The sequence below is a fragment of the Xyrauchen texanus genome, chromosome 26, assembly GCF_025860055.1.
Source record: "Xyrauchen texanus isolate HMW12.3.18 chromosome 26, RBS_HiC_50CHRs, whole genome shotgun sequence".
In the NCBI taxonomy this organism is placed as follows: domain Eukaryota; kingdom Metazoa; phylum Chordata; class Actinopteri; order Cypriniformes; family Catostomidae; genus Xyrauchen; species Xyrauchen texanus.
In genome coordinates, this window is record NC_068301.1 from 32,529,727 (window position 1) to 32,550,012 (window position 20,286).

At 37.7% G+C, this 20,286-nt stretch overlaps 1 protein-coding gene across 1 annotated transcript; it reads right to left on the bottom strand.

The window, feature by feature from the left end:
* Window positions 1-9,481: 9,481 nt before the first annotated feature.
* Window positions 9,482-19,127, bottom strand: si:dkeyp-92c9.2 (uncharacterized protein LOC571482 homolog). Its single transcript, XM_052093424.1, has 2 exons — window positions 18,597-19,127; window positions 9,482-15,940 (listed from the first exon to the last, which is right to left on the bottom strand). Exon 2 carries the CDS (start codon window positions 15,818-15,820, stop codon window positions 14,861-14,863), a length of 960 nt encoding a protein of 319 aa, XP_051949384.1. The 5' UTR covers window positions 15,821-15,940; window positions 18,597-19,127; the 3' UTR covers window positions 9,482-14,860.
* Between the last annotated feature and the right edge of the window lie 1,159 nt (window positions 19,128-20,286).

A 20,286-nucleotide genomic window follows, 5' to 3' on the forward strand; every position in this document is an offset into this window, starting at 1 on the left:
GGCGGAGGTGGCATGTCCAGTGGCACTGTAGGCTTTGGCGGTCAGTGACGATGTAAGCCTAAAGGTCTTGGAGGGGAGCACCGGGCGATCCCGCCAGGTGGCGGCGTTCTCAGGACACAGGTGGATCGCAACCACTCTGTCCACCTGGGGGACCTCCGAGTACCTGTGGGCCACCCCGCCGTCGAGGGTAGTGACAGCGGATGAGGAGGTCAGCTCATCATGCACCTACAGGAAGAAAGGAACACAAGGAACGAGGCAGTGCCTGTGACCGTCAGGAGCGACACGGGGGGCGGCTGGAGTGGCGTTCCTCCCTAAGAAGGAAAGCTGTGACCGCAACATTGCCATGGTGAGGTTCTCGTACTGAGAACATGAACCATCCACAAACGCCACCTCAGTGTGATCACTGCCCAGACACACGAGGCAGTGCCTGTGACCGCCAGGAGCGGAGAGAAATCGACCGCATCCAGGAACTACTCAGGGGCAGAAGGGCATCTTTATAAAGGACGTTCAACGCCAGTTGTGTATTTGCTCTTTTAAAGAAAAAAACCCTCTTTTATAAATATTCTCTTTTAGCAGCGCTGTCAAAGCACCCAGGGGCAAAGTTGCACTGCTGTGCAAAGAAGGAGAAAGCTGCTGATATGTGGCGTAGGATCCAACAGCATAAGCTCTGCAGAGGTGAGTCGAACAGTATGTGATCTCAGCTCGCTGATCGCACAACTGCTCGGCTCCAAAGAAGAAATCTGAATGGACAGATGCATGATTCCCTCCTTTTATACCCGTATGTCCGGGAGAGGGACATGCAAATTCTGTCTGCTAATTTCTCATTGGCTTTTTCTTAAGTTCATAGGCCTTCAAAGAAGTCCTCTAGTGTTGCTTCACTCGACACAATGTCGACAAAAATATCTAATCCAATATTTGGTTGTAATATAGCATAACCATAGTTTTATTGCAGTAATACAGTAGTATCCATTCAGTAATCAATGTTTATTATAGTGATATTGTAGTAACCTTTACTTTAGGAACAGTGGTTAATTTTGAACTTACTATGGTACAAATACCATGGTTAAACTATATTTACTGTAATAAAACTATGGTTAATATTCATAAGGGAATGTCAACCTAGAACTATCAGGTGATGTTGAATTCTGTATTTAGAACTGATTCCAGAATTCATCTCATATCCTCCAATTGTTATAGATCTAAAAATATGTTCTTCTTTAAATAGCTTTTAAAGGAATAGTTCACCCAAAAATGAAAACTCTCTCATCATTTACTCACCTTCACGCCATCCCAGATGTGAATGACTTTCTTTCTTCTGCAGAACACAAACAAAGATTTTTAGAAGAATATTTCAGTTCTGTAGGTCATACAATGCAAGTGAATGGTTACCAGAACTTTGAATCTTCAAAAATCACATAAGGGTAGCATAAAAATATTCCATACGACTCCATATAATTTAAGGGATATAATAGGTGTGAAACAGATCATAATTTTATAATTGTTTACTATAAATCTCCACTCTTTTAAAATGTGAATGTGTCATTGGAGATTTATGGTAAAAAAAAAAAAAAAAAAAAAAATGAATAACATTTCATTAAGAACAAATTAAAGGGGGTTTTACAGTATGATGCTGTTGGTGAATCCAGATCTCTAATTCTAGAAAACAGTGTACTATTGTTATGAATGAGGCAGCGGAGGCAGACGAAGGTTGAGGATCCAAACGCAGTTATCTTTATTGACAAGTAGACAGGCAAAACACAAAGGAAAGCCCACAATGGGGAAACAAAACATAAACTAGAAAACTCGGGCAGGAGGATACATACCAGGCTAACAACATACAACGATAGACAGTGACTAAACAAACAGACAGGGTTTAAATACATGGACATGTGAAGACAGGAACCAATGAACAAACAGGACTCAAACAAGATAACAAGGTGAATGAACAGAAACCAATGGTAAACTAATGAGGACAGGTGAAAACAATGACAGAGAACAAGAACGCTAACAGGGAGACTGTGGAGCTAAACAAAGGACAAAAGTGAAAACTAAGGAATGCAAAAGTGACAAAAATGGCAAACAAAAGGGCAACAGTGAAACAATACAGGGTAACCCTGACAACTATTGCTTTACAGAAACACACAAAGAAATATGTTACCAATAAGAACCAATAAGGTCATTATGTTTTCCTTCTCACGCTCAGTCCTTGCAATCCAATTTTGAAAATAATATAGAATTGTGGCAAAATCTTCATGGAATCTTACATTTACGCATTTGGCAGACACTTTTATCCAAAGCGACTTACAGTGCAATTGATGACACATGAAATTATTACAGGGACAATCCCCCCAGAGCAACCTGGAGTTAAGTGCCTTGCTCAAGGACACAATGGTGGTGGCCATGGGGTTAGAACCTGTGACCTTCTGATTAACAGCCCTGTGCTTTAACCACTATGCCACCACCACTCCATAGTGTGGAATCTTGTATTATAGGTCAGTAAATTCCACACTAAAGCCATTCTGTGACCATGTTTGTTTCTTCCTCAATCTTATCATAAGTCATGTTTCTAGAGCCAACCAAGTCACAGACAAAAATAACTATTTCTGCGGTGACAAAACCCACCTTCAATCCCACCACATGGCAACAAACTGAGTTTCTCTGATGGCTAATATAATTATGAATCACGGTTGAAGCTCACTGTGTCACAGGCTGCATCTGGCACATGGGCTTGTTTTTCAAGTTTCTCATCATGATCTGGTGCATGCTTCCCATTCACAAATCTCAATATAAACAAACAGATGTACATGTGATTAATAAAGTCCTTTTTTTCCAAGAGCTTATGGGTCATTCTCAGGAAATGCGCCATTTATGTCTGAAAATCAGATTTTTCCACCTCAGGATCACAAATGTAACCACCATAAACACTGACCACCAAAAGGGTCAATGAGCAATAGACTTAGCCTAGTGTATTACTTCTTTGTTTTAAATTTGTATAAACTAGGTGAGCTTTCAGGGTAAGATTTTTTATTTCCTTCCATGTGCTGGGGAAATAGTTTAATGTCTTTTGCCATGTCACTCAGCTGATTCTGTTGTAGCTCGTCCAAACACAGTACAGCTGTGGAGTTAACTCTCTGATCACTCACTCTTGATCAAAACTTCCAACAATCGACCATTTTCCACAGCGACCTCTTCTCCAATCGGCCATTTGTCTCGGTGACAGCTCGTCCAATCATATGGCTTGCTGAGTGACAGGGCTGCATTCTAATCGATAAAAGGCTCCTTGTTCTTGTGGTGGACAGACATGGAGATATACACCCAGCTGTGGAGCTCAGAATTACTAAGACATCTTCTGTTATACATGATCCTTTTCCTTTTTTAACAACAACAAAAAAAGAACATATCTGCCATACAATGTGATGATTACTGTTCAGTACCCAGTAAAGCATTACCATGCACAGTGGATCATTATTCTATCATGCACAGTATGAAAAATAGATTTGATGTTTTCTTATTTTATCCTACACTCTGATGACCTCATATCCACAGTATCTACTATTGAGATTCTGTATTTACTTACTGTGAATCCATATTTCAGGATACTATAGGATCCAGCAAACCGCTTACTTCAAACCCTTAGAAAGCACACCACTCCTCAACAAGCCTCATCATTTGAGGAAATTCATGCCTGTTGCACAAATGATTTGGGATAAGTTGTTATGAGTTGTACTCACTAAGCATAAGCACTCGTAACTAGTGATGCTTGAAAGTCCCAGTAATGAAATATTATCCAGTGATTGCAAAAAGCATCAGAAAGTGATTACTGTGTATCAGACTCTCAACAAGCTAACATGAGTCCCTGTGTGAAGGATTGAATTATGCAGTTTCTTATTTGTGCTGCTGAGCACAGATCACATGTAGCAGATTACTGCAGTGTGAGAGAGTTTCATGTGTGTCCGCTCTGACTGATAAAGCCATTATAGCAAATGGCAACTAATCAGGACGTGCACAACAAGAGGGAAACACTTCACTCCACCAGAGCACTTTCAGAACATGGAAATAATACACAAGAACATTTCTTAATGTAACCTCAGCTAATGCTTATGATTTACCAGTTTCAACAGTGAAAGTGAGCAGAAAGTGTGTGTATTGCACAGATACACATACATAAGGGAGACCAGGGTTAGCTGTTACATGGGGTAGTTGTCACATGGGCTATACTTCAGTAACTATTAGATTTATGTATTTATCCAGTGACTAACAAAATCCCAGTACTTACAGTGATAGATATAGATCTAGGTATCAAATTGTTTTATTATTTTATTTAAATATTTATTGGAGGGCTTGAATTGGTCATGAAGAATGACTATTTATAACAGTAAAAGATTATTTGACATTATCTGCAATATCAGCGAGTTTCGCCACTTTGTGAAGTTTGATCTTCATCTAAGTTACAATAATGAAGAAACACAATCTGTTTTAACTACTAACACACACATTATTGTATTGTTGTTGTACATATTGAATACAATATTCAAACATTCACAGTGTGGGTTGGAAAAAGTAAGTGAACCCCTAGGCTAATGATGTCAACAACAGCTAATTAGAGTCAGGAGTTGGCAAACCTGACATCCAATTAATGAAATGAGATTGAAGGTTTGGGTTAGAGATACTTTGACTTATTAAAAGCATTCCATCTATTTGAGTTTGATATTCACAAGAAGCATCTGCTTACGTGGATCATGCCTTGCAAAAAACAAAATCTCAGAAGACCTACGTTCAAGAATTTTAGCTTTCTATAAATCTGGAAATGGTTACAAAGTTATCTCAAAGAGCTTAGATATTCCTCTGTCCACAGTTAGACAAACTGTTTATAAATGGAGATGATTTAATACTGTGGTTACTCTCCCTAGAAGTGGCCGTCCAGCCAAGATGACTCAAAAGGCACACCTCAAAATGCTCAATGAGGTAAAAAAGTACCCAAGAGTGACATCTAAAGACTTGAAGGATTCATTGGAAAGGGTTAACATCTCAGTTCATCAGAAAACATTAGACAGGCATGGTGTCTATGGCAGGACACCATGAAGGAAGCCTGCTGCATGCTTGAAGTTTGCCAAAATGTTTTGGGAACTGATGAAACTAAGGTTGATTTTTATTTTTTCAGAAGAACATGCAGCACAATGTACTGTATGTCATAAAAATGGCACCGCATGCCAACATGAAAACACCATCCCAATGGTGAAGTACGATGGAGGGAGTTTCACGATTTAGGGCTGCTTTGCTCCTTCTGGGCCTTGACCGTTTACCAAATTTATCAAGAAATCCTACAGGATATTGTCAGGGTGGCTGTGTGCCAGTTGAAGCTCAGTAGAAGTTGGTTAATGACCCTAAACATCAAAGGAAATCCACAAGAGAATGGCTTCATAAAAAGAAAATCCACATTTTGGAGTGGCCTAGTCCAGACCTTAACCCAATAGAGATGGTGTGGAATGATCTCCATGGAGTCGTTCACACCAGACATCCCAAGAATATGGCTGAGCTGAAGCAGTTCTTTAAGGAAGAATGGTCCAAAATTCCTCCTGTACATAGTGCAGGTCTAATCCGCAGCTACTGGAATCGGTTGGTTGGGGTTATTGCTGCCAAAGGAGGATCGACCAGTTATTAAATCCAAGGGTTCACTTACATTTATTCTAAAGAACTGTAAATGTTTAATGGGACAATAAAGACATGAGAGATTATAATTGTGTGTTATTAGCTTAAGCACATTGTGTTTGTCTATACTTGTGACTTTGATGAAGATGAGATCACATTTTATGACCAATTAATGCAGAAAAACAGCTAATTCCAAAGGGTTCACATTACTAAAATAAATAAGGGTAAATAGGTTAAATTACTCAAAATAAATTATTCCATCAGAATGTGCTAATTTGTTTTCTAAAATTAATGAATTATTAATTAATTATTTTATTTTGCCATTGAAACGAAACTGTTTTTAACAAAGTCTTTAGGTTTTGAATGTAATATACACTGGCGGCCAAAAGTTTGGAATAATGTACAGATTTTGCTGTTTCGGAAGGAAATTGGTACTTTAATTCACCAAAGTGGGATTCAGCTGATCACAAAGTATAGTCAGGACATTACTGATGTAAAAAACAGCACCATCACTATTTGAAAATTTTTATTTTTGATGAAATGACAAACCCCATTTCCAGCAGCCATCTCTCCAACACCTTATCCTTGAGTAATCATGCTAAATTGATCATTTGGTACTAGAAAATCACTTGCCATTATATCAAACACAGCTGAAAGCTATTTAGTTCATTAAATGAAGCTTAACATTGTCTTTGTGTTTGTTTTTGAGTTGCCACAGTGTGCAATAGACTGGCATGTCTTAAGGTCAATATTAGGTCAAAAATTTCAAAAAAGAAACAGCTTCATCTAGACTCGTCAGTAAATCATTGTCTTGAGGAATGAAGGATATACAATGCTTGAAATTGACAAAAAACTGAAGATTTCAATCAAAGGTGTACACTACAGTCTTCAAAGACAAAGGACAACTGGTTCTAACAATGACAGAAAGAGATGTGGAAGGCCAGATGTACAACTAAACAAGAGGATAAGTACATCAGAGTCTCTAGTTTGAGAAAGAGACGCCTCACATGTCCTCAGCTGACAGCATCATTGAATTCTACCCGCTCAACACCAGTTTCATGTACAACAGTAAACAGAAGACTCAGGGGTGCAGCCTTATGGGAAGAATTGCAAAGAAAAAGACACTTTTGAAACAGAAAACAAAAAGAAAAGGTTAGAGTGGACAAAGAAACAGACATACAGATAATTGGAAAAGAGTGTTATGGATCTTAACTCCACTGAGCTTTTGTGGAATCAGCTAGACTGTAAGGTGTGTGAGAAGTGCCCGACAAGACAGACACATCTATGGCAAGTGCTACAGGAAGTGTGGGGTGAAATATCACCTGAGTATCTGGACAAACAGACAGCTAGAATACCAAGGATCTGCAAAGCTGTCATTGCTGCACATGGAGGATTTTTTGATGAGAACTCTTTGAAGTACTTTAAGAAGATTATTATAACAAGTAGCTTTTTATTGTAATATTAATTTTTCCATGTTATTAATGTCCTGTCTATACATTGTGATCCGTTGAATGCCACTTTGGTACCAATTTCCTTCCATAAGAGCAAAATCTGTACATTATTCCAAACATTTGGCTGCCAGTGTACTTTTCTAGTATCTCACTTTTTTGTTTAAAATACAAAGATTTTTGTATTCATAATATGAAGCACTAGATCAAAACTCAAAGAAAACAGTCATAAGGAAGACCCTCTTCTCCGTTAACAGATGTCGACCACACAAGTATTGTCTACACGTCTATTAAGAACCATCAAGGATTGTAAAAACTTGTAAGATTTATCTGTGGGGGAATAAAAAGAAAGACCTCGAGTGAGAGCATCTCTATAGACTTTTGCACAAAAGATAACGCTGACACACAGGTCGACAGGGAGGGTTGTTTATGCTAGAAAGCAAAAGGGAGTAAAAGAGCAAAGAACAACCATCTGCACAAAAATCCTCATTGCTTTTTCCAGTTCCACTTCAATCCTGTTCATATTACAGACCTCCTGCTCTCTGCAGATCCCCCTTTGAACCGAGTCATATACATTTTTTTTACCTCGGTCAAAGTCATAAGCCCATCTATTAATCTACCTTATTCATTGTGGTGACCAGAGGAAATAAGGACATTTAGAAGCATATGACTAAAGTCACAACATAATCCTAAAAACAAAATACTTAATGGAATATTTGGCATTAAATACTCATTGTTAAGCTTTGTCAACAGGATCTGTGGCTTATCATCGATTATTACTGCAGCAAAAAAACAACTTTGTAAAAACAAATGAAAGAATGTGTTGTAAGTTACGAACTTAAACTGGAAGTCTATCGGCCCGGCACACAACAGTTGTCCCTTAGACTTCCACTGTAAAGGGTACAAACACATGTTTTTAAGCAACAAAAACCTAACCAAAAAAAAAAACAAATTGATCTCATTTCAAAATCTCAAGTCTTAAAAGCACTCCCAAATTTTCACTAACCCTTTATGGTATGGTGTAGCATTTCTTTCACATTCTTACTTTTCATAATGCATGGTTGGAAATGGAAGGGCAGTCTTTAAGGAAACAAATAGGCCTCACATGCTGTTATTAAGTCACATGATATTTGATTTTGTCTTCAAGGCACAATTGCTCCACAAATAGCTCTTTTATACACATTTCGGTATGCTTTTAAGAAAAACTATGTTTTGACCATTTTCCATTGTGGTACAGAGTTGGCAACTCAAAAAAATTATGTTATCATAATTTTAATAAAAAAAAAAAAAAATCAGGTGGTAAAAGTTAATAAAAAATACATAGGGTCTACTCAGGAGAAAAATCTCAGAAGCAATATTCTCCATTTGATCTCCATTCCACCTTGCTGTCGAGGGGAACTATGATAGAATATGATCTGGGAAAATAAGCCAGAATATAACTACAAAAAGGGAGTAACTGAGCTGTGTTGTAATACAGGTACTGAAAATGCAATGTCTCTATACATATAGGGCAACACAGAGTTCTGCACTGAACCAATAAATTAAGGAATAATTTAATGCATGCTCTTAATTTCGCTCTAACTGCAGTGCCATCAGAGAGTATTTTTAACCACATCAGAAGGCCAGTGGGCTACTGCAGCGAGCACTGATGTGACTATAAGAACAAGTAGCTGATTTCTGAGAGACGTGCTTTGATTCCGAGCAGCTCTGCACACATGAAACCATCTGCAGCTCTGGGGCCAACTGTGGCACTGTGAATTGAGTTTGATTCCCAGACTAGATTTATAGCAGCACAGGCTCACTGCACAGACTGTTGGGCTGGACTCTGTATATCATGTGTAGCAGGGATACAATGGCAGTGTTTGTGTTTTGCACATGTTGAGGAGAGAAGAGTAAGAGTCAAAGCTTTCAAAAACAGACAATAAACAAACCCGACAGGTGCAGGAGCCCTACTGTGAATAGCCCAAATATATGTGCCTTTATGTACCAATTATTCTCAATGATGATTCTCATTACTCTATATCAGTATTTTGTTTTATTTTATTTATATTTTTGGAAACACTTTACCATTAAGTTGCATTTGTTATCATACGTTAATGACATTGATTCATATGAACTAACAATGAAGATTGCTTTTACAGCATTAATTAATCTTGGTAAATATGAATGCAACATATACTAATACATTTTTAAAATCAAAAGTTGTATGTTAACATTAGTTAATGGATTATAAACTAACATGAACTAACAATGACATTTCTTTTGAAATAAATTAAGATTTTCTAAGATCAATAAATATTTAGGCCTATATATATATATTGTTCATTGTTAGTTCATGATACCTAAAGCATAATTTCATAATTTTTCTTACAGGTTTTGTGAGGATCACCTAGTTTTCAAAAACTGAAAGACAAAATATAATTTGAATACCTTATTACATTTTTTTAAATCAACTGAAAAAATAATAATAATAAATTCTACCGTCAGAAGTCACATTTTGAACATTATTTTTTTCAAGTTGTCCAAACAACAACAGCATCACTCTGTGAGCTACAGTATATTCATGTGTACTATTTCACTGTGCCAACAGGAGTATGGGAGGTTTTCGAAACTACACCACTGACGGTGGTTTAAGAGGACAGTTTGGTATATACATGACCAGTCGTGAAGTTTTTGTGTCCAGTTAATGAGTTCCATCCTAAATAATCCAGATTGGCTTGCTCTTCAAAAGGCCCTCCACCAAAAGCCTTTTTGACTCAACAAATTGTTTGTCTGTGTTTTTGAAGATTACTCATGATGTCAATGAAACCCAATAGACTGAGGAAATGATTTAGCACCCGGTCTCAGAGAACAGAAAATAATCTAAGACCACTGCTGAATTAGAGGTAAGACAGTGGAAAAATTATTTTTGAGGCCGTCTCGCACATGATCAAATTGACAAATCTTAGTTATAGCTGATACTCTTCTCATACTTGCTCCCAATTGAATGTACAGAGACAACTATGAGTAAGTAAGCCATTCGTAGGCTGTGTAAACACTGTGGCCCTGTCAGTCATTGCTCTGATTGAGCAGCTCAACTCAACAGCATTGGCTCAACCAATGGTGTTAGTTTGGGGCTGGACTATCTATTTGTCTAACCAATGGAAAACTTTTGGGAAACTGTTTGGGAAATTTTTGGTTATATTCTCAATTCTGGTTGATGCCGCTATCCGTGCAGAAATTGCACATAGTGGATTTAAAGGTCTTAGTGAGTTTGTGTTTTGCTAAGCCATATTGAGTTAACCTATACTGCATGGGAATTACAAAGGAAATGACAATGGTGGTGGGTCACCAGTTATGCATGCAGCTACCTTAGTGTGAAGCCTTAGCGCTATAAATGCTCAATTTTTCATTTAATTTCAGTATTCAGAGACATTTACAATAATTGCCGACGTGCACAGAGCAAGCTGTCCCTGAAATAGAAATAAAGAGATACACTTTCTAATACTGTTTACATAAGATGTCCCAAACTTGGGAAGAGCAGATAATATCTTTCAGTAAAAATAATAATAACAATTATTAGAATTAAAACAATAAAATATCCATTTAACTTTAAACTGAAATACAAACTGAAGAAAATAACAATTAATAAAAAAGTGTTTGACACATACACCACTACAGTAGCAATTCCTGAATGATATACATGCAGTTTTCATATTGGTACAAACAGCATATTTACACCACACTGAGAGACTCTACTTGGAGTTCCTTTTGAATATTACATACATTTAGCAGCATAGAATACATTGAAAAGTCTTAGCAGCCATAACTCATAGAGTAATGGCAACTTGCAGTGTACAATGGAGTCTATTTAACATCCAGATCCTGAGTGACCAAAGTGTCTTAATTCAGTAGTTTAAAACATAAGTCTATCTCAACTCTCAAAACTGAGTGTCATTTGTCCCTTTTGCTTTGTGCTAAAGGTTCCACATCCAGAAGTTTATGTTTGTCTAAGGACAGAAATGGTCTTCATTGGAAAATCAATAAGCCCCCTGCCAGGCTTTGAGGTCTTTGTAAGTTTGTTGTGTCACATTAAAAGTATCTATATAAAGATCTATTAAATATTTGAGGTGTAGTGAGGATGGTTGTGCAAGCACATCCTTCAAAGTTGATTCAATGGTTTCAGGTCCTTTTGAAAATGATTGACTGTCAACAGAGTAAATGGCTCTGCTAAAAAAGTAGCATTGGTGGAGTTTATCATTTAAAAGGAAAATGGCTCATGAATTGGCTTATGATTATTCTACACAGCCTGAGTACATTACAAGTTCTGCCTCTATAACCACTACTTTTCATGGATTTCCTTGAGTTTCTACCAAGTGTGTGTATTTTCCTCAAAGGGCCACCAAATGTGGTTGCTACCAAAGCGATATTCAATATGTTGGGAATTTATAACCTGCGATGGACTGGCGACCTGTCCAGGGTGTCCCCCGCCTTTCGCCCAATGTTAGCTGGGATAGGCTCCAGCCCCCCGTGACCCTGTACACAGGATAAGCGGTTGACGATGGATGGATGGATGGATGGGAATTTATAACCAGATCAAGGCACAAGATAATTATCACCATTCTTTTATCACCATTCATCCCATATCTCAACCACATGTACATGAGGATACTTATGTTGCCTTAAGGAAAAAACTTATTTATGAGATAAGTGTGCATGATTGGCACAACAATTGAATTTACATTTCAAATTCTAAAAATAAGTTTAGTTACTGGTTTTCAATTAAGCTGGATTACTTTTAAGTAAATTACTTGAGGTACACATTTCGAAAATAGCATTATTTATGTATGTATGTCTCTTTGCGTTTGTATGACAGCTGAAGGGTGTACGCCCCCATGTGTGATGCCGAGTGAATGACTTCAGTGCAACAATGAACAAGGAGAAAATATACTGTAGATATTATTTTGAATTCGTTAACCAAAAAAAATTAAATACTGTTCTCTGAAAAGTGTTTTAGAAAGTAACTTATGTAGTGATGGGATTACTTTTTTGTGTATGTAATCAGAAAAGTAGTGATGGGATTACTTTTTTGTGTATGTAATCAGAAAAGTAATCTTATTACAATTTATTGAAGTAAATAGTAATTTGTAGTGGATTGCTTTTTTGAGTAACTTACCCACCAGTGTATTTCACCATGCAAATATGTAAAAGACAGCATGAAATAGTTCAAAAAAATAAAATGTTCTTTCCTGTGTTGATGTATTTCTTTTGTAACAGGAAATTGAGCTCTGACATTTCAAAGTGCTTGTCCTTTTTTTGCCCAAAGGCTTTTGCCAAGCCTTAAGTTTTAGTTGGACTCTGGCAAAACCATGATTTGTTATTGCAGCATTTTCAGCTCACTCTACCTGATTGGTGGTAAGGATCAAGAGAGGATTATCGCTTCTGTGTGTGGGAAAAGGTGTGTGCATATTCATGTACGTATCTGTGTGTTTATGATTACCAGCTTGAAAATGTATGCATGGTGGTTATTGGTGGATTTGAGTAAGCATGTGCACATATATGAGAGCATGTGTGGGCTGAAGTATGCGTTTAAAGTCGGCTTTTGCAGGGGAGCCGGAGTATGGCGCCAATGGCCCTGCTATAAAACTCTACAATAAGATTAACGAGTGATTGCCATGCCACATGCTGCTGTCGCCTCTATTGCGTCTGGGCTAGCTGAGCGGTGACACTTGAAACCCCAGATCCAGAGGGCATCTGTTGTGTTTGCATGTGTACGTGCAAGTGCTGCTATGTAGGTTTTAAATCTATTACAGTTAAAAGAACGGTTAATTTGCAGTTTTTGAAAATAGTCTGATCTCTCTTTTCACACCTTATTATGCAAGTAGAAGGTCAAAGATGAGAGATAACTATTAAGCTGAACAGACGGTGCTGTTTTGATTGGTCAATATTCAGAATATACAGTATGTGTCCTCCTCAAAGTCTATGGTGGTTAACGCCCGGGTAAATGGGGTCAATTTTGATTTCCAGTTGACTATAAAGGAATATTCTGGGAATAAATACAAGTTATGCTCAATTGATTGCATTTGTGATATAATGTTGATTACCACAAATAATAATTTAGACTCCTTCCGTTTCTTTAAAAAAAGTAAAAATGGAAGTTACATTGAGGCACTTACAATGGAAGTGAATGGGGCAAATTTTTGGAGGGTTTAAAGGCAGAAATGTGAAGCTTATAATTTTATAAAAGCACTTACATTAATTCTTCTGTTACAAATTGTGTATTATTTGAGCTGTAACTTTGTTTCAATTGTCATTTTTAAAGTTACGCCTAGTTATAATGTCGTCATGGCCACGAAGTTGTAAAATTGGCTATAAATTTACTCAGGTTTGTAAGTGATTTTATCACACTAAACACGTTAACACATATTATTTACATTTTGTGGCTATAGGTTACTATTTTAATGTTTACAGATTGGCCACACATCCATTGTAAGTGCCTATTGTAACCCAGATTTTTGCTTTTTTTTTTAAAGAAATGTAGGGACAAGTCAAAATAATTTTTGTGGTAATCAATATTATGCCAAAAATGACGTCAATTGAACTTAACTTGCATTGACCCCAGACTAATTCTTTCTAAAACAGAAGTCAGACATTTATTTCAAAGAAACTGATCTTCAAGATAATACTGGCCAGAATCTCCACAAACTTGCAATCATCTGAAAACACTAAAACTGTCTTTGTTAATATCCTTCATACTCATAGCACCCTAATTCAAACCTGACACTTACACTGTACTGCTGTGTAGATGACAAGAAACTCCGGACAGAACATATACTAGGACTGTGCATGGCCTACATGGATTAGCCACTCAAACTAAAAGGCTGGGGAGCAAGGAGAGGCACTGAGAACTGAGTGGGTGTGTCTATGTGTGCATGTGTGACACTAATCTGTTAATCTTGTTAATGCCACTGCAGCTGGTGTCCTAACGTCCAGCTCATGAAATAAAGGAAGGACAACTCAATAACCAACAGCTGTTTATCCTCAAAGATTGCCGTCTATCACATACACACTCCCACTTCAATTTTCTTTGTTGGATGGTTTCATTTGGGGTGTCAGACTAAATGAAAAAAGTTGGGAATTGTTTGCAAGGCAAAAAAAAATCTACTGAAAAGAGCTGATGCTGGAAGTCATGCTACTAACCAGATGCAATGCAACAAGTTCCCTGCGACAAGCAATTTGTCAATCCACGCTGAACACATAACTGCTGTGCAAAGTGATACAATCACAGCCAATCAGAAGATGTTTGATGTTTAATATACAGCTGTGAAGAGCAGGATTGTGGACCTGTGGGGTTTCACTTTAGGCGGGGCTACCCACCAATGCAGCAGAAATGGAAAACAAGCAACCAACAAAATTCAGATTTACATGGAAGAGGTGCTTTAGTCACTTGTCGCTTTGTTGCATCACATTGCATCTGGTTAGGACATGGTGTAACAGAAAAAACAAAACTGAGTGTTGCATTAATGTTTTAGCTACGATATTTGAATTAGAGGCAAAAGAATAACTTTGGGGAGAAAATTTGTTGTAAATGCAGTGCTATTTTTCCAATTCTACTCCATAGACTCTTATCCATGTTTGCATTTTTCAGTTTCTTTCAGAATTATCAGCAAAAGTCTCGTCACTAAGTGAAATGGCATATGGGGGCGCCAAAAAGATGGAATGATGGTAACATCAGGGGATGATGGTGGTTTAACGTAAGAACAGACAATCTGCAATTACTATTTTCATAAGTCCAAAACTCTAGCATAGTCTTGCAGTCCGCAACCTCCTTCACTCTTCAGATCAGCGAATATTTGCGTGAAGAAATGTGGGTCTGCATTGATGCGCAGCATCTTGGCACTGGTGACATCGATAATGGCCAGACAACGGTCCCAGAATGCCTCTTTACCTGCCTCCACGAGGAAGGGCTTGAGCGGATACGAGATCTCGTTGCCCATGTAGGAGTAAGACAAGTAGAGGCAGGTCAGTAGAATTGCTTGAAGCTCGTGCTCTGAAGACACAAGGTTACCATCCACCACATCACGACACAACATGTACACAAAGACCACATTGGCTGGAGTGACAAAGGCCTGGTCCTGCCAGCCCTGGAGCAAGAGCGAGCGGTCTACAGCTCGCAACCACAGAACCGGATCAACAGGGGAGAGATGCTTGAGCCGATAGCAGCGTCCACACAGAAACTCCCCCAGGCAACGAAGCAGCTCGCTGGTCGAGGCCTGGACGATCACACGTTTGGGTGAAGAAGTGCATGTAGGTGGAACCTTCTTTACGGAGGAGATCTGCTTAGATTTGCCATAGCCAACACTCCGACCCATGCCCAAGCCCAGACCTGCTGGACCGTCATAGCTGGTGAGGTTGGCACAGGAGAGTGACTTCTTCACATTCTCGTGGTTGAGGTGCAAAATCGGATCCTTCTGATAGATGTTATTGTTGTTTAGTGGAGCCCGGAGAGCTGCCTGCCCTCCAGGGTAACCTTTCTTGGTCTCGCCTCGCTTCTTTGTGGAGGCCACCAGCCGTTTCCATGTGAGAGCAGGGAGGAAGATGGAATGGCCACGTTTGAGACTGTGGTCCTTCTGAGTGTTCAAAGAGCGGCTGCTCAGGCTTGGATAATGGCTTAGGGAACCGGGCCGGTCATCATAGTAGCCAGATTTTCGGGGACCCGGCGAGAGGGACAGTACAGTACCCATGAGTCCACTGAGGTGCTCAAGCAGCCAGATGTGTGGGATTATGTACCTCAAAATTAAAGTGCTTGTTCTTCACTGTTCAGGAAGGTCAAGACTGGGGTGGTGAGGGGCATGGATGAGTTCCTGAGGAAATTATATGTAAATTACTTAAATTAGCATTATAATAAATAAAGGACACCTCCATATGAAGCTTAAAACATTTAAATTCATGTAAATAAAGTGGGAAGTCTCTGACATTATTTTCTGTACATACAGTGGGTTCAAAAATCTGAGACCTCTGAGACCTTTTTTTTTTTAATTTAAGGGAAATTTCACCCAAAAAAAAAATGTCATAATTGACTCACCTTCATGACATTCCAGGTGTGTATGACTTTCTTCTGCTGAACACAAGCAAAGAATATTAAAAGAATATTTCAGCTCTGTAGGTCCATACAATGCAAGTGAATGGTGACCAGAACTTTGTGGCTCCAAAAGCACAAAAGTAATCCATGAGACTCAAGTGGTTTAATCCAAGTCTTCAGAAGCGATCCAGTTGGTTTTGGGTGAGAAAAATACCAAATTATAACTCCTATTTCACAGTACATCTTGCATTTGCAGTCTCTAGGTATACGATCATGATTTCAAGCTTGATTCCTAGTGTTTGACGCATGCACAGAGCGCTAGATGGCGCTATAAAAAGTGTAATCAATCAATTTATAGTCAAAAATATGTGGTGTGCGGATTGGTGATGGCGTAGTGGGCTAAAGCACATAACTGGTCATCAGAAGGTTGCTGGTTCGATCCCTACAGCCACCACCATTATGTCCTTGAGCAAGGCACTTAACTCCAGGTTGCAGGGGATTGTCCCTGTAATAAGTGCACTGTAAGTCACTTTGGATAAAAGCATCTGCCAAATGCATAAATGTAAGTGTAAAAAAAGAGTTACATTTTGGTCAGTTCTCAGCCAAACTGGATCACTTCAAAAGACATTTATTAAACCTGGAGTCTTATGGATTACTTTTAAGATGACTTTATGCCCTTTTTGGAGCTTCAAAGACTTGATCACCATTCACTTGTATTATGGACATACAAAGCTCAAATATTCTTCTAAAAATCTTATTTTGTGTTCTGCAGAAGAACAAAGTCATACACATCTGGGATGGCATGAGTGTGAGTAAATGATTTTGGGTGAACTATCCCTTTAAATCTGGAAGTAAACAAAGTTTTGGGATTTTGCTACATTTAATATGGGCCTAATAGGGTAGCCTTAAAGGGTAGCCTTAAAGCCTAAAAGGACCTAAATAGCATTTATTTATTATAATTAGCATTATAATAAATAAATTACACCTTGAAATGATGGTTAATAAATGTAAATTCATGTAAATAAAGTGTTATTTTTTAAATAAAGTGTTATTCATAATATAAAAAAAAATTATATACAGTGGGTTCAAAGGTCTGAGACCACACTGAACATTTTTATTTTTAAAATTTGAACCTGAAAATATACAGAGTTTAAATACATTTTTTAGGTTCCCATGTTCTGATTCTTATGCTGATAATATCATTTGTAATGTAAAATGTTTTATGCTGTAAATTAGAAAAGAATGCAAACTTGAAGCATTTTCACTAGTGGTCTGGTCTCAGACTTTTGAAAATGTGCAGTTGTTACATTAAGAAGCAGTTTCTACCTGATCTGACCCATAACATTACTTTGTAGAAACTTTTGACAGTTTTGACTTGAATGAAACCAGTAGATGTTATAACATGAAACACATTTTTAGGTTACCTGACAAAACACGAATGTGTATGTACATGAATGTGAGAGTTTTAAATGCAAAAAAATTTACTGATATTGTAGCTAGGCATATCACTTTAAAACATAATAACCTCCAACTCTTACCTTAAATAGCTATTTCTACCTGCTCTTACCCTTAAAAATAGTTTGTTTGTGTAACCTAATGTATTTAGGTTGATTCAGTGATGATAAATAATATTATTGACATGAATCAAACAAGTTAATTTACAAGTTACCAAATGAAGCACATTTTTCAGGTGAACATTTTTCCCAGTTTATTTGTAGGTATTTTTTCTAAGGCCTTCTAATGAGTCTCATGAGAAAACAAGATGGAGTGTGACCTACTTTAACTAGATGGTCATTTGAACCACAGCAAACATATATATATATATATATATATATATATATATATGAATTATTTCTTTACACACACAAACACACACACACACACACACAGACACACACTCACACAAACTGTTTTTTATATAATTGTGGGGACTCTCCATAGACTTCCATGTATTTTATGGATTTTATCTAAGGATAATTTCTATCCCCTAACCTTACCCTCACAGAAACCTTTTTGCATTTTTACATTAAAAAAAACATTGTTAAGTATGTTTAATAAGTCATTTCCCTCATTGGGACAGACTGGGCCTCACAATATAGGTGATCTCAGGTTTTAACATAAGGTTGTATTTGTTAAAATTATTTAACATTATTTAACATGAACTTACAATGAACAATGCTCATTTCAACATTTACTAAAACATTTTTAAAATCAAATGTTGTATATGTTAACATTAGTTAATGCACTATGAACTAACAATGATTAATAGCATTTTTATTAACTAGCATTAACAAATATTAATAAAAACTGTAAAAAAAAAAATTAAAAAAAAAAAAAATGAGTTCATTGTTAGTTAATGATACCTAATGCATTAACTAATGTTAACGAATGCATCTTACTGTAAAGTGTAAGCGGCAAATGTTTAATGTGGCGCTCACCTGTACGGCGGACATCAGAGCACAGTTGTCCAATCATGCGACTCCGCTGCGTTCTGCACATCTTCTAAATGCGTTCAAACGCGCAACACATGCTTAATGCATCAATGTTGTTATTAAATATCCTTTGTGTAAAGCCAGTCTCATTACGATGATGAAGTTATCAAGAGCGCACACACCAGGAGCAGCAGTGTTCTCCCGACCTCCGCGCGTGCTTGGAATCCTTCACGTTCACCGATGTTGCTCCGTTTTAAATATGTATATTGTTCAGAATGACCTAAATTACGTAAAGAATCCACATTTGAACACGAATTAAATGCACAGAGAGCGCATTTAGATGATCAAACTTTCATGGAAGTGCAGTTCAATCCCTCATAGTCCGCTTTGTGCTGTTTGAACAACAGTTTATGAAGTGTCTGTTTGTGTCAGTCGCATAAAATCACAGAAATATATATGCAAAGAAGTATTTATGCATTTAAGAATGTATACAGCCTCCAGCTCTGGTGCTGAGAGCAGGATGACTTTGCGCCGTTGCTCTCCTCCAGTACTGCTCTGTGTAATAATGCGCTGCTCAGCACATCAAACTGTTTCGTTAGCGGAGGCTCCTCCTCGCGGCGCGCACGCCGTGTGACGCACCAATGGCATTGTGTTTACTGTCATATACATGAACACATCTATAGCATGCACGGGTCATTCCTTTTGTGCAGTACATTTCAGTGTCCCCATTATGTCTTAATATATTGGATAAAATATTAAACTCACAATTTTAGAGACATAAGTCAAATTAGGGGTTTCTTCTACAACTAAAGGGATAGTTCACTCCAAAATGATAATTGTCTCGTTATTTACTCACCCTCATGCCATCTCAAACTCCTATGACTTTCTTCTGCGGAACACAATGTTATTTTGAAGGACGTGTGAGGTGTTTTCAATTCAGTGGGGTTAACGACTTTCAGAAAAGAGCATAAAGGTAGCATAAAAGTGATCCAAGTGGTTTAATCCATGTCTGAAGCGATACAATCACTATGGGTGAGAAACAAAGCAAAAATGTGTTCCAGTTTACGCATCCTTGCACTTGACACAATGCTCACATGAGAACTGACGATATGCAATACAATCGTAAGTTCTCACATAAACATTTATTAAAATCGGCATGAAATAAAAATTCACCCTATCTATTTTTGAAATGCATGTTATTGATCTTATTGTGAACGATTCATCCATGCATTTGTTTTATTTTATGATATTTTTGACCTTGTGATCTTTAATCAAAATGTCATAACTCGATCTTCCGGTGAAACGTTGTGTGGCATATTCTCTCTGGTGACATATGCAGGACTTCTCCAATCCTTTAGCCCTAATGGCCCCTGCATGGGCCATTTACACTAAGTTTTCAACTAAAAACGGACGTTTTATTCGTTTTGGCTGTTCGTTTACACAAAAATGGTGGTATGGGGACTGAAAACGCAAACTTTTGAAAATGGGTTTCGAAGAACAAGTTTATGAGAACGATGCCTTTATCGTCTCCATGTAAACATACAAAAACGCGAATTAGTGAAAACAGTGATGTCATGCGCACGCAAATTACGTGTTCAGTCTATAGGTATGCGCGCGAGTACTTCAAAACAATGCGCGAGACATTCAAAACTACAATGGCGGACTGCAGGACTGTGTTTATGCTGCAAAAGATTTT